Here is a 21,659-nt window from a genome sequence, read left to right as displayed (position 1 = left end):
TTCTGTACCAGGTAATCTCTTTCAAACAGAAGCAGCCTCCCAAACCCCAGCATTCCCACAGGCATGCTATGGACAGTCCTTCACACATTCCTGGTTAGCTATCATTTTCATGTAGTACCTAGGTGCATTGTATCTCATATCTTTTCCTGGTTTTCCTGCCTCACATTTATTCACCCACCTATCCTACCATCTGTCTGTCTTATCCATCTATTCACTCACCATTCGTCCATCCACCCCTCTGTCCCTCCATCCATCTCCCCATCCCTCCATCCTTCTACCCGTCCCTCCATTCATCCTTCCATCCCTCCATCCTTCCACCCATCCCTCTATCCACCCCTCCATCCTTCCATCAATCCCTTCATCCATCCCTCCATCCCTCCATCCTTCCACCCATCCCTCCATCCATACTTCCATCCCTCCATCCTTCCATCCATCTACGCTTCTGTCCCTAAATCCCTCCATCCATCCTTCCATCCCTCCATCCATCCTTCTATTCCTCCATCCATCCTTCCATCCTTCCATCCCTCCCTTAATTCCTCCATCCATCCTTCCACCCCTCCCTTAATTCCTCCATTCTTCCATCCACCCCTCCATCCCTCCAGTCACAAATCAAACATGTGCCTAGGGCCTTCCTAATACCAGGCACTGTGCCAGGCTCTAGGACCACAAGGATGGATAGAATCTGCTTCACCCTTTGAGGAAGCTCAGTAAAACAACCATTTAACTAACAGCCATCTTTTTCAGGCTGAATTCACATATTTCCCCCGTTTGCTTCTTTGATTCCTTAAGTCTCTACAGAAGACCACTATTTTGCAAATTTATATTTATTAATAATACTACGGGATTTTACATTTCCATGCTGGCTTTGAAAAACTACTAAATATAAATATTCTAATGTTCAGTCTGGCTCTGACTGTACTTTTAAACATCCTCAAAGGATACATTTGTACTAAAATACAAGTTCTTTTCTCTTTGTTATAAATAGACTATTCTTGAAGTTTAACTTCAATGCAGAAAAGATAATTACAGCTACACACATCTAAAAGAGTACTGTATCTTCTGGTATTTGAAGAAAGTGGTTTGGCTCGAATTACATATAATTACAGGTTAAGAAAAATTCATGACTCTCACCTGGAACAGTATGACCTGTACAGCAAGCAGTGATGAATGAAAACTACTATTTTGTGCTTACGAGTGAATTACGCACTATGTGATCCTATGTACTATTTCATTATGGAAATCGTACCAGTATGGTCAAGAGTGCTTCACAGAAAGAACAAATCTCTTCACCCCATAGCGACACGTTGTGCAAACCAAACCAGTGCCAATCCCAGACGAGGCTGATTAGCTCCAAAACCACAGAGGAAAGTGCACGGGGTAAGTTAATGGATTCACTTAGGGAGCACCTTTAGTCTCTGTCTTTTTGACAAAATGGGCTCAATGATGTCAATAATATTCACCTGCCCTGTGGAATGTGATGTTATAAATGATTAACAGCAGCATAAACACAATCGGAGCCATTGTGCTCACCGGGGTGGGTACAGACACAAACTTGGAGCATGGCCACCGCCAGCAACAGAAACGTTACTGCCGTTTATGTACCTGGATGTCGGCTTTACTTCTAAAAATGTGAACCCTCATAGCCCTTCATCCTCATCATCTTCTCTAAGAGTATCTGTAGAGTTTTAGATTTTTGAAACGTTACCGAGCTTTCCTAATGTTCTGTGGTGTGATCACGCTTGCTTTGAGACTCATCTATGTTTACTTTCATGAACTGTCTTCTGCTTTCAACTCCAGCAGGGCCAGGTCCTTTCCACCTTTTTCTATAACTTTTATTGGAGTCGAGTTGATTTACAATGCTGCGTTAGTTTCAGGTGTACAGCAAAGTGAATCAGTTAGACATATACATACATCCACTTTTTTTAGATTCTTTTCCCGTACAGGCCATTACAGAGTATTGAGTAGAGTTCCCTGTGCTATACAGTAGGTTCTTATTAGTCATCTATTTTATATATAGTAGTGTGCATATGTCAGTCCCAGTCTCCCAGTTTATCCCTCCCCCTCCCTTTCCCCCCTGGTAGCCATAAGTTTGTTTTCTACATCTGTGACTCTATCTCTGTTTTGTAAATAAGTTCATTTGTACCTTTTCTTTTCTTTTTCTTTTTCGATTCCACATATAAGCAATATCATATGGTCTTTTCCATCTTTTGGAGCGCCACACATATTTTGTGCAGCAAATTCACACCTGCACAGAAGAGCTGGAGCCCATTCCTGACCTAAACTAATGTGCCGGTTTTAAAGGAGAGTTCACTCTTTGAGTCAGTTAAATGTGATAAGACTGTTGTCTGAAGGTCCCTGTGAGGTTCCGTCCCTTCTCTGCCTCAGCTACCGTCTCTATCCGTCTACCTCTGCTCTGTCTCACGTAGGTCACGACCTTAAGTTCACTGCCTGGCTTCCCAGCTCTAGTCTTGCTTGATACGTTTTTTCATGTTTAAAGCCTAAATCAGATCATGTTAACACCCTCCTTAAAGCTCATCAGTGGCTTCACGTTGAACTTGAACACTGTGCTTTGCTCATACAAGTCCCCCTGGTTCTGGCCCCTGTGTCCCTCTAAGCGTCCATTCTCAGCAAGGTGGATTCTGCCTCAGAGGGTGACGTTGGCTTCTGATGGGCAAAACCCCGCTTAGCTATGACAAGATTGGTGGCATACAACAGATGCTTAATAAGGGCTTATTGGATGACCACCTCAGTCTGGAGTGGGGAACACTAGACTGATGCAGAAGAGATGGACTTGGATGGGGTGTAGGCAGGACCACCATTCTTTCAGTAGTTGTCAAGAACCAAGCTTGTCCAGGAAGATTGATCCTTGAAGGGCCACAAACTACTGTAACAGCTAAGATTTTGTCCTCCAGTCCCATTCCCTCATTCATTTTTTTCCATGGAGGGGAGCAACAGTGAAATAACAAAGGCTGAGAAACTCTGCCCCACGGTGTGGTCTCTCCCCTTGTCACTGGTGGGTGTTCGGGGCTCCACCATCCTGCTCCCATCTGAGTTCTTCTCTTGGGCTGCCCTCCCCTTGGGACAGCACAGAGGGCTCCCACCCCACCCTGCTTCCTGCCCCATCACGTGACTGGCTCCTTGCCAGCCCTCAGGTCTCAGCCTGAACGTGGTGGCTGTGGAGATGCCTGTTTTGATGGCCGCCCACCTGAGCGGCCCTGGGATTCACCATCACAGTGTCCACCTTGGTTCCCTACCAGTGAGGAGTTACAGGACCCTAACCTGTAATTATTTATTCGTTCACTGCCCACGGTACAGACCTCCCATCCCCCTCCAGACTAGACTGTAAGACCCCTGTGAGGGGGACAGGCCATTCCTCCTTAACATTGCATCACAACTGCCTGTGTAATTTCAGGACACAAACGATGCTCAGTAAGGCTGTTGACCTGGAGTTACAAGAAAGTAGATTGATTCCTAAGACCTGAAAATGGCATTAGCCATAGGCGTACCCTGTTCTCACTTAGCAACGGCTGAGTGCCAGACATTACACTGAGCCTTCTGCTTAATGAGGCTGAGAGGGAAAACATAAAATGACTTTAAAAAAGGACTATCGCACGTATCAGCCAGACTCGATTGTGGATACTTCCATTTCCAAAAGAAACGTGATAACAGGTAGGAGATTCGTTCGTTCATTCATTCAACAAACACTGGTTGTCTACTATGACCCAGACCCCAGGAGACGTGATCGTGAAACACACACACACACGTGTGTGTGAAAATATATAAGAAAAAAAGAGATGCAATATTTGTCCTCAATAAAGTTCAGAGTGAAAAGGGAGACACACTGTCCAAGAATCAAACATCTGTAATGTTATTTTTAAATACTGAGTGAATACACACCAAGGGTTTGGAGTAATTATCTTTAGGTAGTTCAGTTGTGGGTGATCTATATTTTCTTCTCTAATTTTCAAGTTTCTTGTAAAGATTGAACACTATAACAAAATTATATTCATATATATGTGTATACGTACGTGTTTAGTACACGAGAAAAAAGGAAACACATATACGTGCATATATATAGTACTTCCCAGTCACAACGCACATAGTACCAAGAGAGACTCTTAGATCCCTAATTTTGATTATTTTCAACATTAATAATGCCAGAGAAAGAGGAGGAATATGAGAGAAAGAGTAATTTTATAGGCTATTTTCTAGCTTGAACTTACGGTTGATTTATGAAGTGCCCCTCGAGTAATAAAACAAAGGCTATAAACCATTAATTTATTGTCCTAATGAGAGCCAAGGGCCCTTATACAATGGTCTCGTCTTCAAAGATGTACAGAAAGTGGAGCATGTTTAAAACTTTTAACAGTTTCTCGCTCTTTCTTTTATCATCTTTTCTCTACTGGACTATTTGGGATTAATGAAATAATCACTCCTTCATCCAATGATTTTATTTAACGTTACGTTAATCTTGTAATTCTTGGTACTGTCAGAGTGAATCCTTCCAAGGCTGTATATTTTAGAGAGACATGCAGCGGAATCTAGGCCATGCCTTACATGAGAAGATATAAGGAATGAAAATTACATTAAAGGATGATGATGAAGAAAATAATTATTATAATTGTTTTTTAATTAATTAATTTATGGTTTTGGCCACGCCACTTGGCACGTGGGATCTTAGTTCCCTGACCAGGGATCGAACCCGCGCCCCCTGCAATGGTAGCGCCAGGGAAGTCCTGTCATTGTTTCTGTTAGTGAATAAGCACAAACAGGAAACGTGTATTTCATTGAATGTGGAGTCTGCCCTTTGTTACTTCCTTCAGATCTCTCTTCCTTTCTCTCTCACGCACACAAGGGCAAGAATCATATCAGGTGGGTCGTTGAGGTCAAGTTCAAGTTCTAATTGCGTTTCTTACTTCCTGTCTGTACCATCTTGAGCGAGTCACCGGCAGCCTTCCCGTGTCTCACCCCCCATTCGTACAGCCTTAGAGGAAACGTGAAGTCCCTCTCAGGTTATCATCAAAATTTCTCCTTCCACGCTGTCCTGCAACAGGTGTCACACAGGACACTCTGCTTGTCCGCAAAGCTCCTCTCACCCCAAAGTTCTAGAAAAGTCTGGAACGACAGGGCAACCTATCCCTGTGAAAGCCTTGCTGAGTGGGGGTCAGCCATCCCCCAGCCCGGCTCCCCCTGGGCCCTACGAGTGCTGGGGGCTGCACGGCACCCCTGGCACCCATGAACGGGCTCTAACAGATTTGTTTCTCTCTTCGTCACCCTCCAGATGGCTTTAAAATGAATATAGCATTCAAATAACTTCACAGAAGAAAGCATCCTCTAACCAGTCGATTCATATAAAATGTGTGAAAATCAGATGATACCATTTATTTTTCCACTTAGAATTAGTTTCAAAAGTTTTCCCTTTATATAAATGACATAACATGGCAAAACACGCATGTTTCACGTGAGCCAAAGTGCCTGCCGGTCGCTGGTCTGTGGCTGGGGGAAATCAGGGCAGAAAGTGTTTGATTAAATGTACACGGTCCGGAGGGGTTATTTTTAAAGTTACCCTTTAAAGTGGGACTGAATTAAAAATGTATATATTCAAATAAATGAAATACCTGAATAATTTAAAAAACACCAAATAGTAGAAGGTTAATAACTAGCAGCTTAATTTCACTTGTTTTCAAACTGTGTAGATTTTTTTTTTTTCACCACAAACAAAGTACGCCACAGGCTCTTTGTTTCATAAAGAAAAATATAGCTCTGGTGAGACAGAATACAGTCCTGGAAGGCAGTCATGTAGAGTCCACTCAAATCATTTCAAGAACCTTCTACTTCTTTTTGAGCAACTTAAATTCTGCCTTGAAATAAGGATAAAGCTCTGATTCAGCATATTTTTAGCATATTTTTAAAATATGTCATTTCATCAACATGAACAAGAAACCACCACCGAACAGGATGCTTTTCCAACCATCACTGCCTCATGATTTTTCTCCACTTTTCGTTAAATTAAAACCCCCTTCTGTTAAAACGGTGATGCTGAGTACGTAAAGGGAGTAATGGCCTGAGTGAGTCCGCCCGAACTTGTGGGGACCCGTTCGAATCCTGTGAAGATGCCTTTGAGAAGAAAGGGCCGGGGGTGTAAATTATGCAATAGCTTAATTATTATTTGGAAACAAAACTGCTTTAGGGAAAGCACTGTCAGTGTGACTTACCGTTTTTTTCATAAAAGCTTAAAATAATTAAGTTGACCCTACACAATATTCCACTTAAATTGTACTTAGGGAGTGGCTACAAATTTTAAAAGTCATTTGTAATTACAGGAGTAATGCATAGATACATGTACCTTCTAAACATAGATACAAGCTAAAAATTCCATTTGATTCTCATTCCAAAACCATTCCCCAGATATGAGCACTGTTAGGTTTTTGTGAATTGTTCCAGGTTCTAACAGGTTCCAGGTTCCAGGTTCTATATGTCTGTGTATACTCGTATCTAAACTATAGGCGTAGGTTTGGTGGCTTCTTATTGACACAGACTCACTTATTGGCCCTGCAAATCTGCACAGTGTCTGCCTGCATCTTTCCGTCACCTGTGCTGGAGACACAGCAGCAAACCGGGCAGCCGCGGCCTCCAAGGATGCACTTCCTCGCTGGTGGAGGACAGACAGGCAGCAACGTGGTCGAAGGTGGGTAACCTCAGGAGTGAGAACAAGCAGAGGACACGGAGGTGGGGGCTCGGTCGCGAGCAAAGCTGGCAACCTGCACGCTTCAGCAGGGCTGTTCTCCACCTGCCTTTGCCCAAGGGGTGAACCGAGGCGAGCGTCCCCTGGACTCGCATCTGGCCTGAGAATCGTCACCACACCTGCTGTTTCCTCCGGATGCCCGGAGCATCTAGGTCTCCGCTCTCACACTAGAGCTGACATTAAACACTGGACAGAGTCAAACACTTCTTCCCTTGAGTCCAATTCCTTCTTTTCTCCCTTTCTCCTTCTCCTCCTTTTCTTTGCAAAATGCAGTCAGGACCTAGCCTCCAAAAGCCCTGGCTGCTGAAGGGTCAGTGGGCTGACGCGTGCATAAGAAACATTCCGATCAGAATCGCCAGCAACGGGAAGCAGCCAGCTTGTTTTACCTCCATCTACTGGGCGAATCAGAAACAGAAAAAAGACACGAACTACAGGAAGCAGTCTGCTCAGACTCATAAACGAACCTACCAGTGCCTCTGATCGGAGCTCAGACTCATAAACGAAGCTACCAGTGCCTCTGATCGGAGCTCAGGCCGGGACGCATAACCCATGCCTTTCAAGTTCTGTAGTCTGAGGAAAGGGGCTTTCGGTAGCTACATTAAAAGGGGCAGATCGAGGCGAGTGCTGTGGAAAGAACACAGCACAGAAGACCCGGGTCTGGTCCCAGCAAAGGGGCCTCCCCACCGAAACGGAATATTCGCCGCACCTTGTATTTTGATCAGTACGCCTCGCTCTAAGACGACCTCCTCATGTCTGAAATGAGGTTATTCCTGTTCACTGCCTACCTTCCTTCTTCTGCATGGAATTGTCATAGGGCTTAACTCAAATAAGGCAAACAAAACAAACCCTATAAATAGTTGTAACAAATTCCAAGGACGAGAGGAAGCGTTACTTATGAAATATCAGGATTTCCAGGGCCTCACGTACCGACTCCAAACCCACGGCTACATAAACAATAAACAGCACACGTGGATTGGTAAACAAACGCACAACACTGAAGGGAAGACGTCTCTCCTCGTCTGAAACAGAAGGAAATCCCGGGGTTCAGCACCGCTGATGGAATTGCTGTAACGCGCAAAAGAGCAGGAACGATGGGGCTAGAATGCCGCTACGGATGACGCGGAGGCTTTCCTGCACAGGCTCTGATCGATGTCTGGGAGAAAGGAAGCCCTCTCACAAGATCCCCAAGACCCATCAGGGCCACAGTTAAAGGATCATATTTTTAGCTAAGAGAATCGAATTTCTAGCTAACACTCTACGCAGATTCACGCAGCAAAGGATGACTCCGATCCCTTTATGTTCTAGCATCGCTTCTAAAAACCTTGGAGAAGAATAGTTATTGGGCTTCCCTGGTGGCGCAGTGGTTGAGAGTCCGCCTGCCGATGCAGGGGACACGGGTTCGTGACCCGGTCTGGGAAGATCTCACATGCCGCGGAGCGGCTGGGCCCGTGAGCCGTGGCCGCAGAGCCTGCGCGTCCGGAGCCTGTGCTCCGCAACGGGAGAGGCCACAACAGTGAGAGGCCTGCATACCGCAAAAAAAAAAAAAAAAAAAGCTTTTAAAAAAAAAAAAAAGAATAGCTATTAATCTCACGCTAACCACCCAGCCAAAGGATGAACACGGGCGGCTTCACAGGAAGTGTACGTTGGACTCAGCAATTTCAGATCTGCCCATACAAGAACCACCCGTTACGACCTGCTGTTGTTTCAAACAGCTCCTAGTTAATCCTCGTCTTCATTAACCAACCAGAAGATAGCGCCAACAACTCTGCCTGTAACTATCACTGCGTTTCGAACAAATGCTTTGTTTCTGAAACGGAGGGGTCTGCCTTTCTAGGTCAGAAATAAATAATTTTTTAAAAAACTTCATTTGCTGTTTGACTAGCACAAGAGTGAAACATGAATAAGCTTTATTTCTGTGAAGTCAGTGATTTGCCTTATAGCATCAAGTATATGAAAGGTTACATCTTGGAGAAGCTGGAGAAAGCTGTCTTTCCTAACTATTCCGTAGGGAACGTATAAGCAAACATGATCAGCAAATGAATACCTTTCTTTTTTTTCTCTGTCTTGTATTTTTGGCCTCCTTTGGGGAGATAAAGAGTGAGGGAAAATAAACTAGTGTAATGAAATGGGAACTCTTCTGCATTTTGATGCACTTTTTCGAAGTCCCAATGTATGTGGGATTCAGTGTCATACCGTCCCCAGCTGCACTGTCAAGTGTCCTAGCACACGCGCACTGGCTTGCTCCCCAGCCCCCTGCCGCCTCACGTCTGACCTCACACTCTACACAGGTGTCTCGGAGGAACGACGGCTGGTCAGGTGTTATGGTCCCTGCTGGTCACTCTCACAGTGGAGAATTCTTCCAGATTCCCTCACTTTGTCTCGACAAGTCAACCTTCTTTCTCAACATTAATAAAGTAAATTATTCTTATCTGTGTTTTTTTAAGGAACAAAATGCAACGAGAAAATCTTCGTGTTCTATATTCAGGAAACACTAGTGTTCAGGTACTGGCTTAAAAGTTCTGACAATGAGTCAGTTGAAATAACTTCACCGCCTACAGGCTTGTGGAACAATTCTGCATGTGAGCCCACATCTTATGCCACTGACTGGAGCGGGGCTAGCTGACATCACTCTGTGTTAGCAAGTCCTCCTTCCTCCTTTTTTTATCCAATCTTTTGGCACAAGTGTGCATTCATGCCTACTACCGACTGTGTGAGCGTCCTCCTTCAGACCGCTATTTGAAGCTCAACTCCATTATTAGGTAAAAAAAGGAAAGAACAGGGGACAGGATAATAAAGAAAGAGGTTGGGTGGCACAGACGATGAAAACGTTACTCATCGATGCTAAAATGCGAGGTTCTTAGTTCTTCGTCGTAGACAGATAAGGGTGTTAGTGTCAATCCAGGATTCAATACCTGTCTTACCCACATGGGGCCGCTTTCAGACACGTCAGCAATTCTGAACCTTCTCTTCATGTCATTTCTGCACTGACGTACTCTTTTCTGGCCTCATCAACTATCATGCATTTTCACTTGAAGATGCTCTATCTCCCTCTCATTTTTAAAAAATGAGATGTATGTCTGCTCTCCAGTAATGCTTATGTTTTGCCAAAGCTACTGGCCACCAAGCTCTTTGCCACCAATGCACTTGCAGATGTTTTATATCTAGGAACCTGCAATAATTCCTGGTGTGGTGGACTCTATTCTGTTTCCTGTTATTGCTCTAACATTACCTTCTCAGTTCTTTTCCTTTTCAAATTCCTCTTTCTCTTCCTAACCCTAGTCACGGTGGCATTCTGAGTTGCTTCAGGGATTAAACAAAATCCAAACTGTGCCCTAGTGTTTGTGGGGAGCATCTCCCTGCTCTTCTGTCTCCTGTTCCTTCTTCCTTCTGGGAGCCTGGCTATCCCTCCAGCAGACCCCTGAGCTCTTCCAATCCCCCCCGTTTTGGTTCCTCCGACTTCTGCTCCCTTTCAGACGCTCCAGAAAGCTCTGGTACCAGCACTGGGGTCTGGGATGTGGGCAAACTTAGTGGGGCTTCCGGACTTCTCCCCGCACTGTAAACAGAGGCTCCGAGCTTCCTGCATCCTGCGTTTGCTGATGAAACCGGTGAGTCAGAAGGACTGATATGCTTCCAGGGACTACACTTAGCATCTCTCTTTGCCAAACACATCACAGCAATTTGTTTTTGCCAGTGAGACTGGGGCAGCTCCCCGTGGGGACTCGGCCCCGCTACTGGAAACCCCAACTGCTCTGGTAGGAGCTTGTAGATCACTCACCTGCCAGCCTGGTAACGGGCACTGCTGCAGAGCCAGTCGGCATCTCTCCTCGGCCGGCAGCATCCTCTTGTCGTCCGGGAGGGTCTCGGCCAAGGGCTTATACCTGCAAAAAGCAGTGGGGACAGGAAAGCCATGACTGAATTGGTCATCAAAGGATTAGCTTCAACAGGGTTGCCTTTGTTACCCTGTTTCTTAAACTTTTCCCATTCTTACTTTATCCTACGTGCCCCCAAATCTCCATCCATTGTGCATTTCACATTGGACCACTAGGAAACAGCCCTTGTCCTTTACAAGGAAAATGATTTTAAAAGGAACCAAATATATCTCCCAATCCTGTAATGTACCTTTAATATTATCAGGAGTGATGCAAACCATTTATCAAATGAAACTTCGAAGAGGAAGAATATGAATCTATTAGTTCTCATTTAAATTCGTAGAATACTCTTAAAATACACCTTTGAAGGTATTCCCACATTCTCTGTTAGTGTTCGAGAGTGAATCTAGAGGTAGTTAGTATCTATAATAAAGGGACACCAGAACACCCAAAAGTTTTATTTAAGTGAGAGGTAGAGAAGCTTCCTCCCCATGGAGTAGATACTGAGTATTTTAAAAGAAGGACATTTTATTTTTGGAAAGTTCCTCAGAATAATTAAATTTCGCTCTTTGGCTGAAATTCATGACTATATAAAGTTTTCCTATGGGTTTCCAAAAAAAATGCCTTTCAAAATTATATGACCCATTAAAAAAAATCTATGTGAAATTTTCATTTGCACTTATGGCATTTAGCCTGACATGGAAGCCAAACCACATTAGGAGGAGGAGGAGAAGGGGGAAGAGCAGGAGGGGGAGGGGGAGGAAGAGGGGGAGGGGAGGAAGAGGGGGAGGGGAGGGGGAGGAGGAGGGGGAGGAAGAAGGGGAGGGGGAGGAGGACGGGGAGGAAGAGGGGAGGGGGAGGAAGGGGGGAGGAAGGGGAGGGGGAGGAAGAGGGGGAGGGGAGGAAGGGGAGGGGGAGGAAGAGGGGGAAGGAGAGAGACAGGAGAAATGAGAAAAAAATCTAACTGCATCTGGTGTGTTTATGATCCTCACACGTTGGGCTGCCCTGGGAACTCAAAGGTGATAATTAAATCACCTAAGTTTTCTGTTATTTTCTGTAAAATATCTCAGCTTTTCATCTAAAGTTTGTTGCAGCAAATTTGGCATCTTCTCAAATGAGTCCTTTGTTTCCTGAGGACATCTAAGGAAGGCGGTGTGTCGCCCACACACCCGGTTCACCACCCCCATCCAGCCGGGCACTGAGAGGGCTGGACGCGTCCCACTGGCGGCCACCGCACATCTTTATCTCTGCAAGTGAGGTAGAGAAGCGAGGTTGGAGGGGGAAGCGCGGCAGGAACTGTGGGTCTGGGGTATAACATGAATCCTGAGAAAATACACCTGTGTGACTTTTTCAGTAGCAGACTTTCATTTCCCCTCTAAAATCCTTTTAGCATACTGTCACCGAAAACTTACCGTATTATTTGTCCTGGATTGAGAATTGTCATGATATTGCTCGCCGTGAGTCAGACAAAATAAATACGGCCGCATCAGCAACACCCTCCCTTCTCACACATAGATTTTCGCTCATGTATCAACTCAGGGTACAGGAGGGGGTAAAAATAGCAAGCAACAGAGACTGAACAGGAATTGTAGCGCTAGAGGCACGGCTCTGAAGAATCTTGCTCATCGTTTTGAGCACACTGAATGGTCTCAAATGATCTATAGATGATGGAAGTATTCAGTGATTTTTTTTTTTTTGATAAGAGGCAAAGAATATGATTTTCTACTCTGCAGTGTGCGGAAGGCCGGGAACCGGGAGGAGAGTGTACGGGGGCAGTGGAGGGACCACCCGAAGGTGATGGGCATCCCCAAAAGATGCTGGTACATGACATCGGAGCATCAGCGGGCAAACAGGGACTATGTGTTATAATGTTTAAGTGGTTCAAAGGTGATAACTGACATAACCGTGCAATGCATGTGAATAGGAGAGAAACTGGATTGGGGATCTAAACCAAGATTCAGGTCCAGCTTTGCAGCAAACTTGCTGTGAGGCCCTTGGCAAAGCGCTGAGCAGGTAATCTTCCCCTCTCTCAGTACCGCACGTGTGTGCGACCCAAATTCTAGGTTCTGTTGTAATCATTAATTTAATTTGTATCTGTCCTCAAAGTGTGCGAGCTTCCCCAGGGCTCGGGGTCATCTCTGCACATCCCATGGTGTCTGCTCCATTGCCTATGCGTGTAGAAAGTATGCATACATGAAGAAATTGGGCTGGGAGAGTGGAGGATGGGGAATGACACTTCTTGAGCACCGAATGAATGCAGGGGACTTTTCATTAGTCACTTCGCACACTCCTCCAAGACGCAGGGGGCACGGATGATAATCTCCTTTTGATGGTGAGAAGTTGACGGTCACAGAAATTAAGTCACTTGCCCAAGTTCACACAGATGATGTTGAATTGTGTCTCCCCAGAAGAAGCGTGACCTGACTTGGGAACAGGGTCTTCGAAGATGTAATGCAGTTAAGAGAAGGTCTGCAGGGTGGGCCTTAATCCCACAGGACTGGTGTCCTTATAAGAAGAGAAAATGTCACGTAAACACAGAGACACAGGGAGGATGCCACGTGATGATGGAGGTGGGGTGACGCAGCTGTAAGGACTGCGGGGCCACCACCTGAAGCCCAGAGAGGCAAGGAAGGAGTCCACCCAGAGTCTCAGGGGGTCAGGGCCCAGGCGATGCCCTGATTTTGGACTTGTGGCCTCCAGAACTGTGAGAAGTACATCTGCGTTGTTCGCAGCACCCCGGTTTGGGGTGCTTTGTGAGGGCAGTCCTAGGGACCTGACACAGATGGTGGAAGGGTCTGGGATTGAACCTGGGGCAGCCTGACTCCGGAGGCAATGTCTCCACCACCATCGCTCCGGCTGAGGCGGGAAGGAAGCAGCCCTGGCCCCGGAGAGTTCCAGAGTGAAAGAGACGAGCTTGAGCATTCAAGTTCCAAACGCACAGTAACCATCAGCATACGGGACAGGCAGAGATAAGAGCTCTTGGTTCTCTGACCTTTGGGTGACTGAGCTTTTCTTTAGCAGTAAACTAAACTCATAATGACATACAGACTCATTCAAACACTCAGGAAAATCAGCGCGTTTCCACCACTTAGCCAGAGTCACACAATGCAATGAAATCACTCAAATTATCTTCTCATTCTTTTATAATTGTCTCATTCTGGAACTTTGCTAATTATTACCAAGAAGTGAATTGACATAATTCAAGTATCTGAATACAGTATTAACAAGTCAGAACAAAAAACCTTAACACTTGGTGCCTTTTTTTCTCATTTTATATTGTTCTTTTGACACCTAAAATGGTATAATTCTGACATTTCAACCGAAAAGACAAAAACGTCACCTTAGACAGGGTGAGGTACTCTATTTTAGTGTAATTAAAAACATCTTGTCTTTTGGAATGTGAGTGTCATCTCTGGGTGGTGTCACGGGCCCATCACTGCACTGAAGCATGATCTCACAGAAACTTCAATTTCAGACCAAATGGAAATAACCAGCCCGAGCCTGGAGCTGCACATGGTCCTGAGAGTGCTGGTGTGACTGGAGAAGGCACTTCTTCGCTCTCGTTCCCCACACCCTCCTGGCCTCTGTTGCCCAAGAGGTGGTCACCTCCATCCACTGACGATTCCCTATCCTCAGGCTGACACCTGCCCTGCATCCCAGATAAACCAGCCGACTCTGAAGTCAATGTTACCTCTCCCGGCTGACTCACTCTTGTCTCATCCTGGTTTGGCGTGAGGGGCGTGACTGGCACCTAGTTCCACGTCCAGAATCTGGGTCGTGTGGCTCATTCACTCGGGCTCATTCAATCAATCAACCAATATTGACTGAGCACAAAATAGATACTGGGAATGCAGCAGGAAACAAAACAGATCCTTATACCCCTTACATCCCATGATGGAGAGAGAGATAATAGAAATGTAAATGAGGACGGATGTCAGATATGACAAGAGAGATGGAGAAAAATAGAGCAGGGAAGGTTTCAGGCTGAGCAGATACCTGCTGGTGAGGAAGGAGGCATGGCTCTCTCTGGGGAACAGGGATCCAAATTGAGGGCATGGGGTCTGGAAGCCTGGGGGGGGATGGTACCTGCTTAGGGAATCAAGGAAGCAGGCATGGCTGGAGCAGAAAAGAGGGAGGAAAGATGGAGGAGATGGACCCACAGAGGTATCCACACAGGGTGAGGACGAAGACCCCACCGGTGATTCCAAGGACTTTGGCTTTGACTCTGAGAGTCCCGGGGAGCAAGGCTTTGAGCAGACGAGTCACATCACTTGACATTTAAAGAATCGTCACAGCTGTGAGGCTGAGAGCAGGCAGAGGGAACAAGTGGGGGGTTGGGGAGACCCTCTGTACGCTCTTGCCACAGCCCAGGATGGAAGCAACAGGAATGGTAGGAATTGGTTGAACTCTGTCCATATTTGAGGCAGATCCAATAGGATTTCCCAGTGCACTGATGCGGATGTGAAGGGAAGAGAGCATGACGTCATTTCTTGACCTAGGAGACTGAGGATGATGCTGACATTTACTGAGATGGAGTAGTCTGGGAAGAGTAGTTATTTCCCTGGGCCAATGCTGCATAAACCGAAGGAAACGGTCAGTGCAACTCAGGAGAACCAGAAACGGGGAGTGGAGGTGAAACTCCCAAAGGAGGTATAGACCAATGTCACCAACACCCCCGAACCAGACCTAGTGCCTCCCTGGTTGTCAATTCCTCAGCCAGAGTCAGTCTCTTCTCTGTCACGACCTTCTGTCTGACCGAACAGGACAGTACTTACCATGTGGGAAACTGGTCCTCTTTCCATTACGGTTCTGAATACTCAGGGTTCTCTGTTACTCGGGGTAACACAGTTGAAACCTATAACTGTGTTAGACGCTCCATTTGCCTCACTTCTCTTGGGAACGTGTCTCTGACGACTTTCATCCTCCCCTTCCTGCCAGTCTACATCCTAAGTTGCCAGTATATAAGTGTGGGGTTTCCCAGCAAGTCCCATCATGGCTACTGAAAAATTCTATAACACACACACTTGTCATTAAGTGCTCTTTCTACATCAAGGATTCATGAAACCTCTCCTCAATGCACTCACAGAATCGAGAATATGATGACAATAGAAGAATAACAGACATGACCACACCGTACAAAACTATAAGTGAAAGAACCTCATTACTGGTCCTTTTCATTTTGGGGTCTCTGTATTCTAAGATGGGTAGATTGAAGTTGAAGTAGCAGAGAAAAAGCTAACAATTAAGAAATGTAAAGTACAATAGAACCTAAGGAAAGTGATGAAATAAATACTCCTCTTTTCAAAAGTGGTTGTTCCTTCTAGTTTCAAGGAGAACCTTGACATTCTATCCCTCATGGTCCCAGAGACAAAAAAAAAAAGGGCTTATGCAGTGACCGTAGACGTCTGGTTAAACATTGTAGTGACTCTTAGTTGACTATCATGAAATTGTAGAATCATTGCCTTAGAAAGATGCAAGGGATATATATTAAGCTAGTGCTTTTAAAAAAAAAAACTTAGATGCAATTTCTCTGAAATTGTTTCTGTTTGCTGAATATGGACTTCATTCTCAAAGAAAATTATGTCGTGACAGTTTCAATCCCGAAACCACTTAAACAAGAAAACCAAGAAATAAGAAATTGAAATAAGAAAACCAAGACCTGATGACATTTCTCTTAGTAGGGACATATTTTAATTACTTATTTGATAACAACAAAAGAATGCCTGAGGATTCCCGTTAACCTCCTTCTACCTGAGACAGGCCTGGATAATCCACAGAAAGAGGAAGATGGAGCATGGAGGCAACTCTCCGTCGGAGGAAACATGGACAGGGACAGCAGGTGAAGGCAGGTGCGGGGGGGGGAGGGGCAGGTGGGGCTGGGACTGTGTGATTTCAGAGCAGCCCGGGGAAGGCAGGGTGGGAGATGGGGTCCACAGCACTAACCCTCGTGGAGAGGTGCGAGCATGTCAGCACTGACAAGGGGCTGCTGGATTTGTGATGGAGGACTTGAGGCAACGTCCAGAAGAAACCAGAATTCTACGGATTCAAGACATTAGCAGATGGTGGAGAAGCCCGAGGACCGGGCTCTCGTGGTTCGTGGCATAAATAAAGAAAAGGTCATCAGCTTCAGCATGAAACAGAATCAAGCAAAGTTTTGGGGGTGTTTTGCTTTTCAGCGGCAAGGAAGAATGTTCAGACAGCATGGGCAACACTTGTAGAAATCTACGAGTCCTACATTCTATCCATGCTAATTTTTGTGTATTTCTGTTTTCCTCCAGGTTATCTCGCTCATTAAGGTTTAGTTCTGATAGGACGAGGACACAGTTTCTTCTCTAACCATTCCCTTGAAATGTTCCCACAGGGCCCTGGGTGGTTTGTCTGCCTGGCGTGTAGCACGAACGTAGCCGTCTGGCTATGGTTAAACGGGGATGCATTTTACCCCTTCCACAAACTTGCCTGGATTGTCATTGTACTGTTCATATTCCTGCTCTCAGGGTAAACGCAGTGCAGGTGCAGAAGGGTGATTTTCTAGCTATCTGGGGCCAATTTCCAGCATTCAGGATGCTGAGTGGTGGGTTGAGCGTAACAGCCGCCTAGCAACGGGACTGACATACGTCATGAAGATGCTGAGAAGTACGAAGAAGCAGGAGTACAAGTGGGCTTGAGAGAGAAATAGAATCTATTTCAACGTGGAGGTTGGGGGGAGGACAGGAAGGAGAAATGAGACACAGAGAGAGAGGATTTGCACAAGTGCTTTTCAACTAAAGAGGATCCCTTTCCTTTCCTTTTAAAGAAAAGGATGCGAAAGCAAAACGTCCAAAATCCTCTAGCTCACACAAAAATCCATTGTGTTAAGTGTTACCCATTCTTTGTCTTCTTCCGTGAGTCTTAAGGTTTAGAAATCCCAGCTAGGGCTGTCGGTGGGTCTGGGTGTTAGCCCCCGGAGCTGCCGGTCCTGTGATGGGCGGGCTCTGCTCCACCCGCCACGCCCATCTCCTCCGCGGCAGAGCAAAGCCTGAGTTGCTCAGAGGACCACGTGGAGTCTTCACCACAGGCACCTGCCCGTCTGCCCCCCCAACATCTCTCTGCACCTGCTGTGCCCTCGTCAGCCTGACAGTTTCCAGTGGGTTCACCTACATCCCCTCCTCAGTAGGCACGCCCTTTCCCTGTATATTTACAGGAAGAACTGGAAGGGGTCGTTCGCTGTCTTTTGCCATGGGCTTGGGGTCTCCTGGAGTGTTCAGAACTGGAATTTGGTCTTGAGTTTCCTTTTGCATCTGTTGGGACTATCATTAAGCCCCTCAGGATCTACATGTGACTCTATTAAGGGGAAAAGTCTTTCCATCGTTACTCTGACAATTCCAGACCTACTGCTCACGCCACTGTGCAAGACTCAGTTCTCTTCTCTTTCCAAATGATGGTAACTAGGCTGCTGTCATCTTTCGAAAATGGTTACACCATTCAAAGGCACTGTGGCCTTCACATGCCCATGGGTTTCCTGGTTCAAGAGCCCCCTAGGAGCAGAGTCCTTGGGAAGAGTTGCCGGCGGTGGGGGTGGGGGAAAGGTGGGCGGTAGTGGTGGAAGAGCTGCCCCATTGATGTCACCCCAGAGCTGCACGCCCACGTGACAGTTCTGTCCGAGGCTGGGTGACTAGCTTGGCCAGGGTCATCCCTAACTTCTACATGCAATTCTATGGAGTTCAGAATGGGTCAGGGGAGAAGCAAGGTGGGGAGAGAGAGATGGAAGGAAGGGAGAAACACCAGGGAAGAGTTATCCAGGGCCTAAAGATTCCAGGTATGATGATGGATCAGTCCGTATCATCACTGAATTCTCACAGCAACCGCAGAACGACATTTACAGAGATTACATGATAACTGCAAGAAGTTACAGCAAAGCTAGGTTCTTAGTCTAGGGTATAGAATTCTGAGTCTAACATGTCTCCTACTAAATGTGTACGAGAGATGGGACAAACACAGATACTTGCCCCTTTTGTTTTGGAGCCTGAAAGGATGAAGGTAACCGTCACACAGATTAATGTATAAATGAGGACTATTAATAAAACAGGACATGTAAAGAGCAGGACCCCACGCTACTGCCTTGAATTCCACACCTCCTACGGCAAGATGATATTCCCCTTCTCTGTCTCCTTCTCCTCCTCCCTCATTATGCTGGGTGTGTGTGTGTTGCTTTTGTTACTGTTATTTTGATGCCATTATTATGCTATTATTTACTGTCATCACAGCCACATTTATTAGGCGTTTATCTGTTACGACTCTAAAACACAGCATCCAAAATTCAAACTCAGTGCCTGGCTTTTACATCACTGCTGGTGGAGATGCAGACGCAAGAGAAAGGAGATAATACAGAAGAGTGAGGGGGGGCTTCCCTGGTGGCGCAGTGGTTGGGAGTCCGCCTGCCGATGCAGGGGACACGGGTTCGTGCCCCGGTCCGGGAAGATCCCACATGCCGCGGAGCGGCTGGGCCCGTGAGCCATGGCCGCTGAGCCTGCGCGTCCGGAGCCTGTGCTCCGCAACGGGAGAGGCCACAGCAGTGAGAGGCCCGCGTACCGCAAAAACAAAAACAAAAAGAGTGAGGGGAATCCTGCACCCTACTTCCTGGGCCAGCTGAGAGGCCCTGGAGAAGCCTTTTTAGCCTTCATCTGAAAACCCCCGGGATGATTTTGTGTGAGCTCTACCGAAGGTGTGCTGTTTCCCTCGGCTGTGACTGCTAACGTGCCAACCGGCTGCAGCCTGGGAGCTGCCGGCACGGTGAAGGCGGTGGGTGCCGAGGACCAGACAACCAAAACGAATCCACTCACGCCATATGGTCCCTTCCTCGGAAGCATCTCAGTCCGGAGCCCGCGGCCAAGCAGACCGCCCGGGGATGCGGCCTTAATTGTGTGGCATTCATTCAGGCACTTCATGTAATTAAGCCGGAGGCTCTCATCCCAGACAATATGGGAGCTCAGTAATAAAAAAGAACGCGAAATTCTACCTTGGCTCCTGGGGTTAGCCAGTGCCACTCTGCAGATAAAAAACGGATTCAGAGCACCTGCCTAGAATTTACATGACAATGCTCTCAAGTTCTCTTACTTCAAGCCCGTCCCACCATTTCATTCTAATTGTACAACGGAAGAACGTTCGAATTATTCAGTAAATGTATGGAGGTGAAACACTCAATTACGAGCGTCCTGGTGTGAAATATACACCGAGTTCCATTTCCTGAGCAGCCTTTGCAGCAGGCAACCTGTTTCCTGGCCTAATCGGGCCGGAAGATAGTTTTCCACACAGAAATCCCATCCCTGCATGTACGGCACTGCAGGGCCATCTACTGTGGGGACATTTCAAGGCTGGGCCCTCTCGGGGGACTGAATCTGCGATGGAGCTGAGCTAAGGGTTGCAGGAGAAGGACCCAATGCTGCTGTTTTCAGATCCCGTTACACACGCCCAAGAGGATGCTTAGCGCAGTCGGTGAGGACGTGGAAGCTGACGTGCTCCACCCTTCCCCCTCCACACTTTGCAGAATTTACTGGCTGAGCCATAGCCTGTATTCTTCAGGTACCAGAACAGCTTGTTTCCTTAAACTGAAAAGAACAGCTGTTCATTTGTTGTTTAAGCCTAAATGAGAGCCCTCTCTAAGCTTTGTGGTTTCAGTAACATTATCCTGTTCCTAAAGCAATTTGCTCCCTAACCAAATACCCACTGAGGTTAGTCTGATCTCCTATCTTTGAGTAGGAACAGGAAACCAAGGCAGGTTGATTTATTTGTTGGAAAAATTTGTTGTTCCAGTGTTTTCTCTCCCTACTAAACACAGAAGACACTTCTTCTCCAGGTAAATGGCTAAAACATTTTATGAAGACTGGTGGCTAATGCCAGTTATTTTATGATTTCAATACATTTATGTCGATTTCAGATATTGAATTGAGTTACTTACAACCATAGGAACCTGCTATTCCAAATATCACTGTTATTAGAATTGGTTAGCAGATCATGAAGAAGAATGAAATTATGATGAGCTCTGAGGGAAGAGCCTGGCACTGAAACTAGATCTCCCGATTTGCACAGTGATGAAATTTTCTTTTGAATGTCTACTTCTGAAAATGTGTGACAAGAGCTGAATGAAGAGTTGGGGTTCAGTATCTGAACCCAATAATGTTTGTTAATTTTGGAAAGTATGCATTATTTAAAAAAAATGCTTTATGGAGGTGTGTCCATATTTAAGCATTCAAGTGGATGACTTTGGAAATAACTGTACCTCTGTGAAACCATCACCACTATCAATGCCATAAACGTAACTATCACCTCCAGAAGTTTCCTTCTGCCTTCTTTATTTTTAGTTATTTACTTATTTACCTGTGATAAGAACACTTACATAAGATTTACCCTCTTAGCAAATTCTTAAGATAACAATACAGTACTGATAACTATAGACACAATGCTGTACAGTGGACCTCTAGGACTTACTCATCTTGCAGAACTGAAACTTTGTACTCTTTGACCCTCACCTCCTTGTCTTCCCCTCCCCCCACCCCCTGGAAACCACCCTTCCACTCCCTGTTGCTATGATTTTGACTGTTTAGAGCCACATATAAGTGAGATCATACAGTATTTGTCTTTTTGTGTCTGGCTTATTTCACTTAGCATCATGTCCTCCAGGTTCATCCATGTTCGCACAAAAGGCAGAACTTCCTTCATTTTTAAGGCTGAATAATATATTCCATTGTATGTGAATACCACACAAAAAGCATTAATTTAAAATACCGTCATCCGATACTTCCATTTTTCCAAAGAGGAAATGCAGATGGGCAACAGGCACGTGAAAAGATGCTCAACATTGCTTATCAACAGGGAAATGCAAATCAGAACCACAACGAGGTATCACCTCACATCTGTCAGAATCGCTAGCAGCAAAAAGTCTACAAATAACAAACGTTGGTGAGGATGCAGAGGAAAGGGAACCCTCCTACATTGTTGGTGGGAATGTAAACTGGTGCAGCCACTATGGAAAACAGTATGGAAGTTTCTCAGCAAACTAAAAACAGAAC

General features: G+C 45.9%; 1 protein-coding gene across 4 annotated transcripts in view; it reads right to left on the bottom strand.

The window, feature by feature from the left end:
• MYO16 (myosin XVI) overlaps positions 1 to 21,659 on the bottom strand; it is a 530,197-nt gene that overhangs the window by 79,927 nt on the left and 428,611 nt on the right. For all 4 annotated transcript variants that reach the window (XM_030856764.2, XM_060288080.1, XM_060288082.1 and 1 more), the window contains exon 28: positions 10,521 to 10,623. In XM_030856764.2, coding sequence (XP_030712624.1) covers positions 10,521 to 10,623 — 103 coding nt within the window. The remainder of the gene's footprint in view (positions 1 to 10,520; positions 10,624 to 21,659) is intronic.

Source organism: Globicephala melas, chromosome 18 (genome assembly GCF_963455315.2).
Source record: "Globicephala melas chromosome 18, mGloMel1.2, whole genome shotgun sequence".
Classification (NCBI taxonomy): Eukaryota; Metazoa; Chordata; class Mammalia; order Artiodactyla; family Delphinidae; genus Globicephala; species Globicephala melas.
This window is presented reverse-complemented; position numbering and strand designations above follow the sequence as displayed.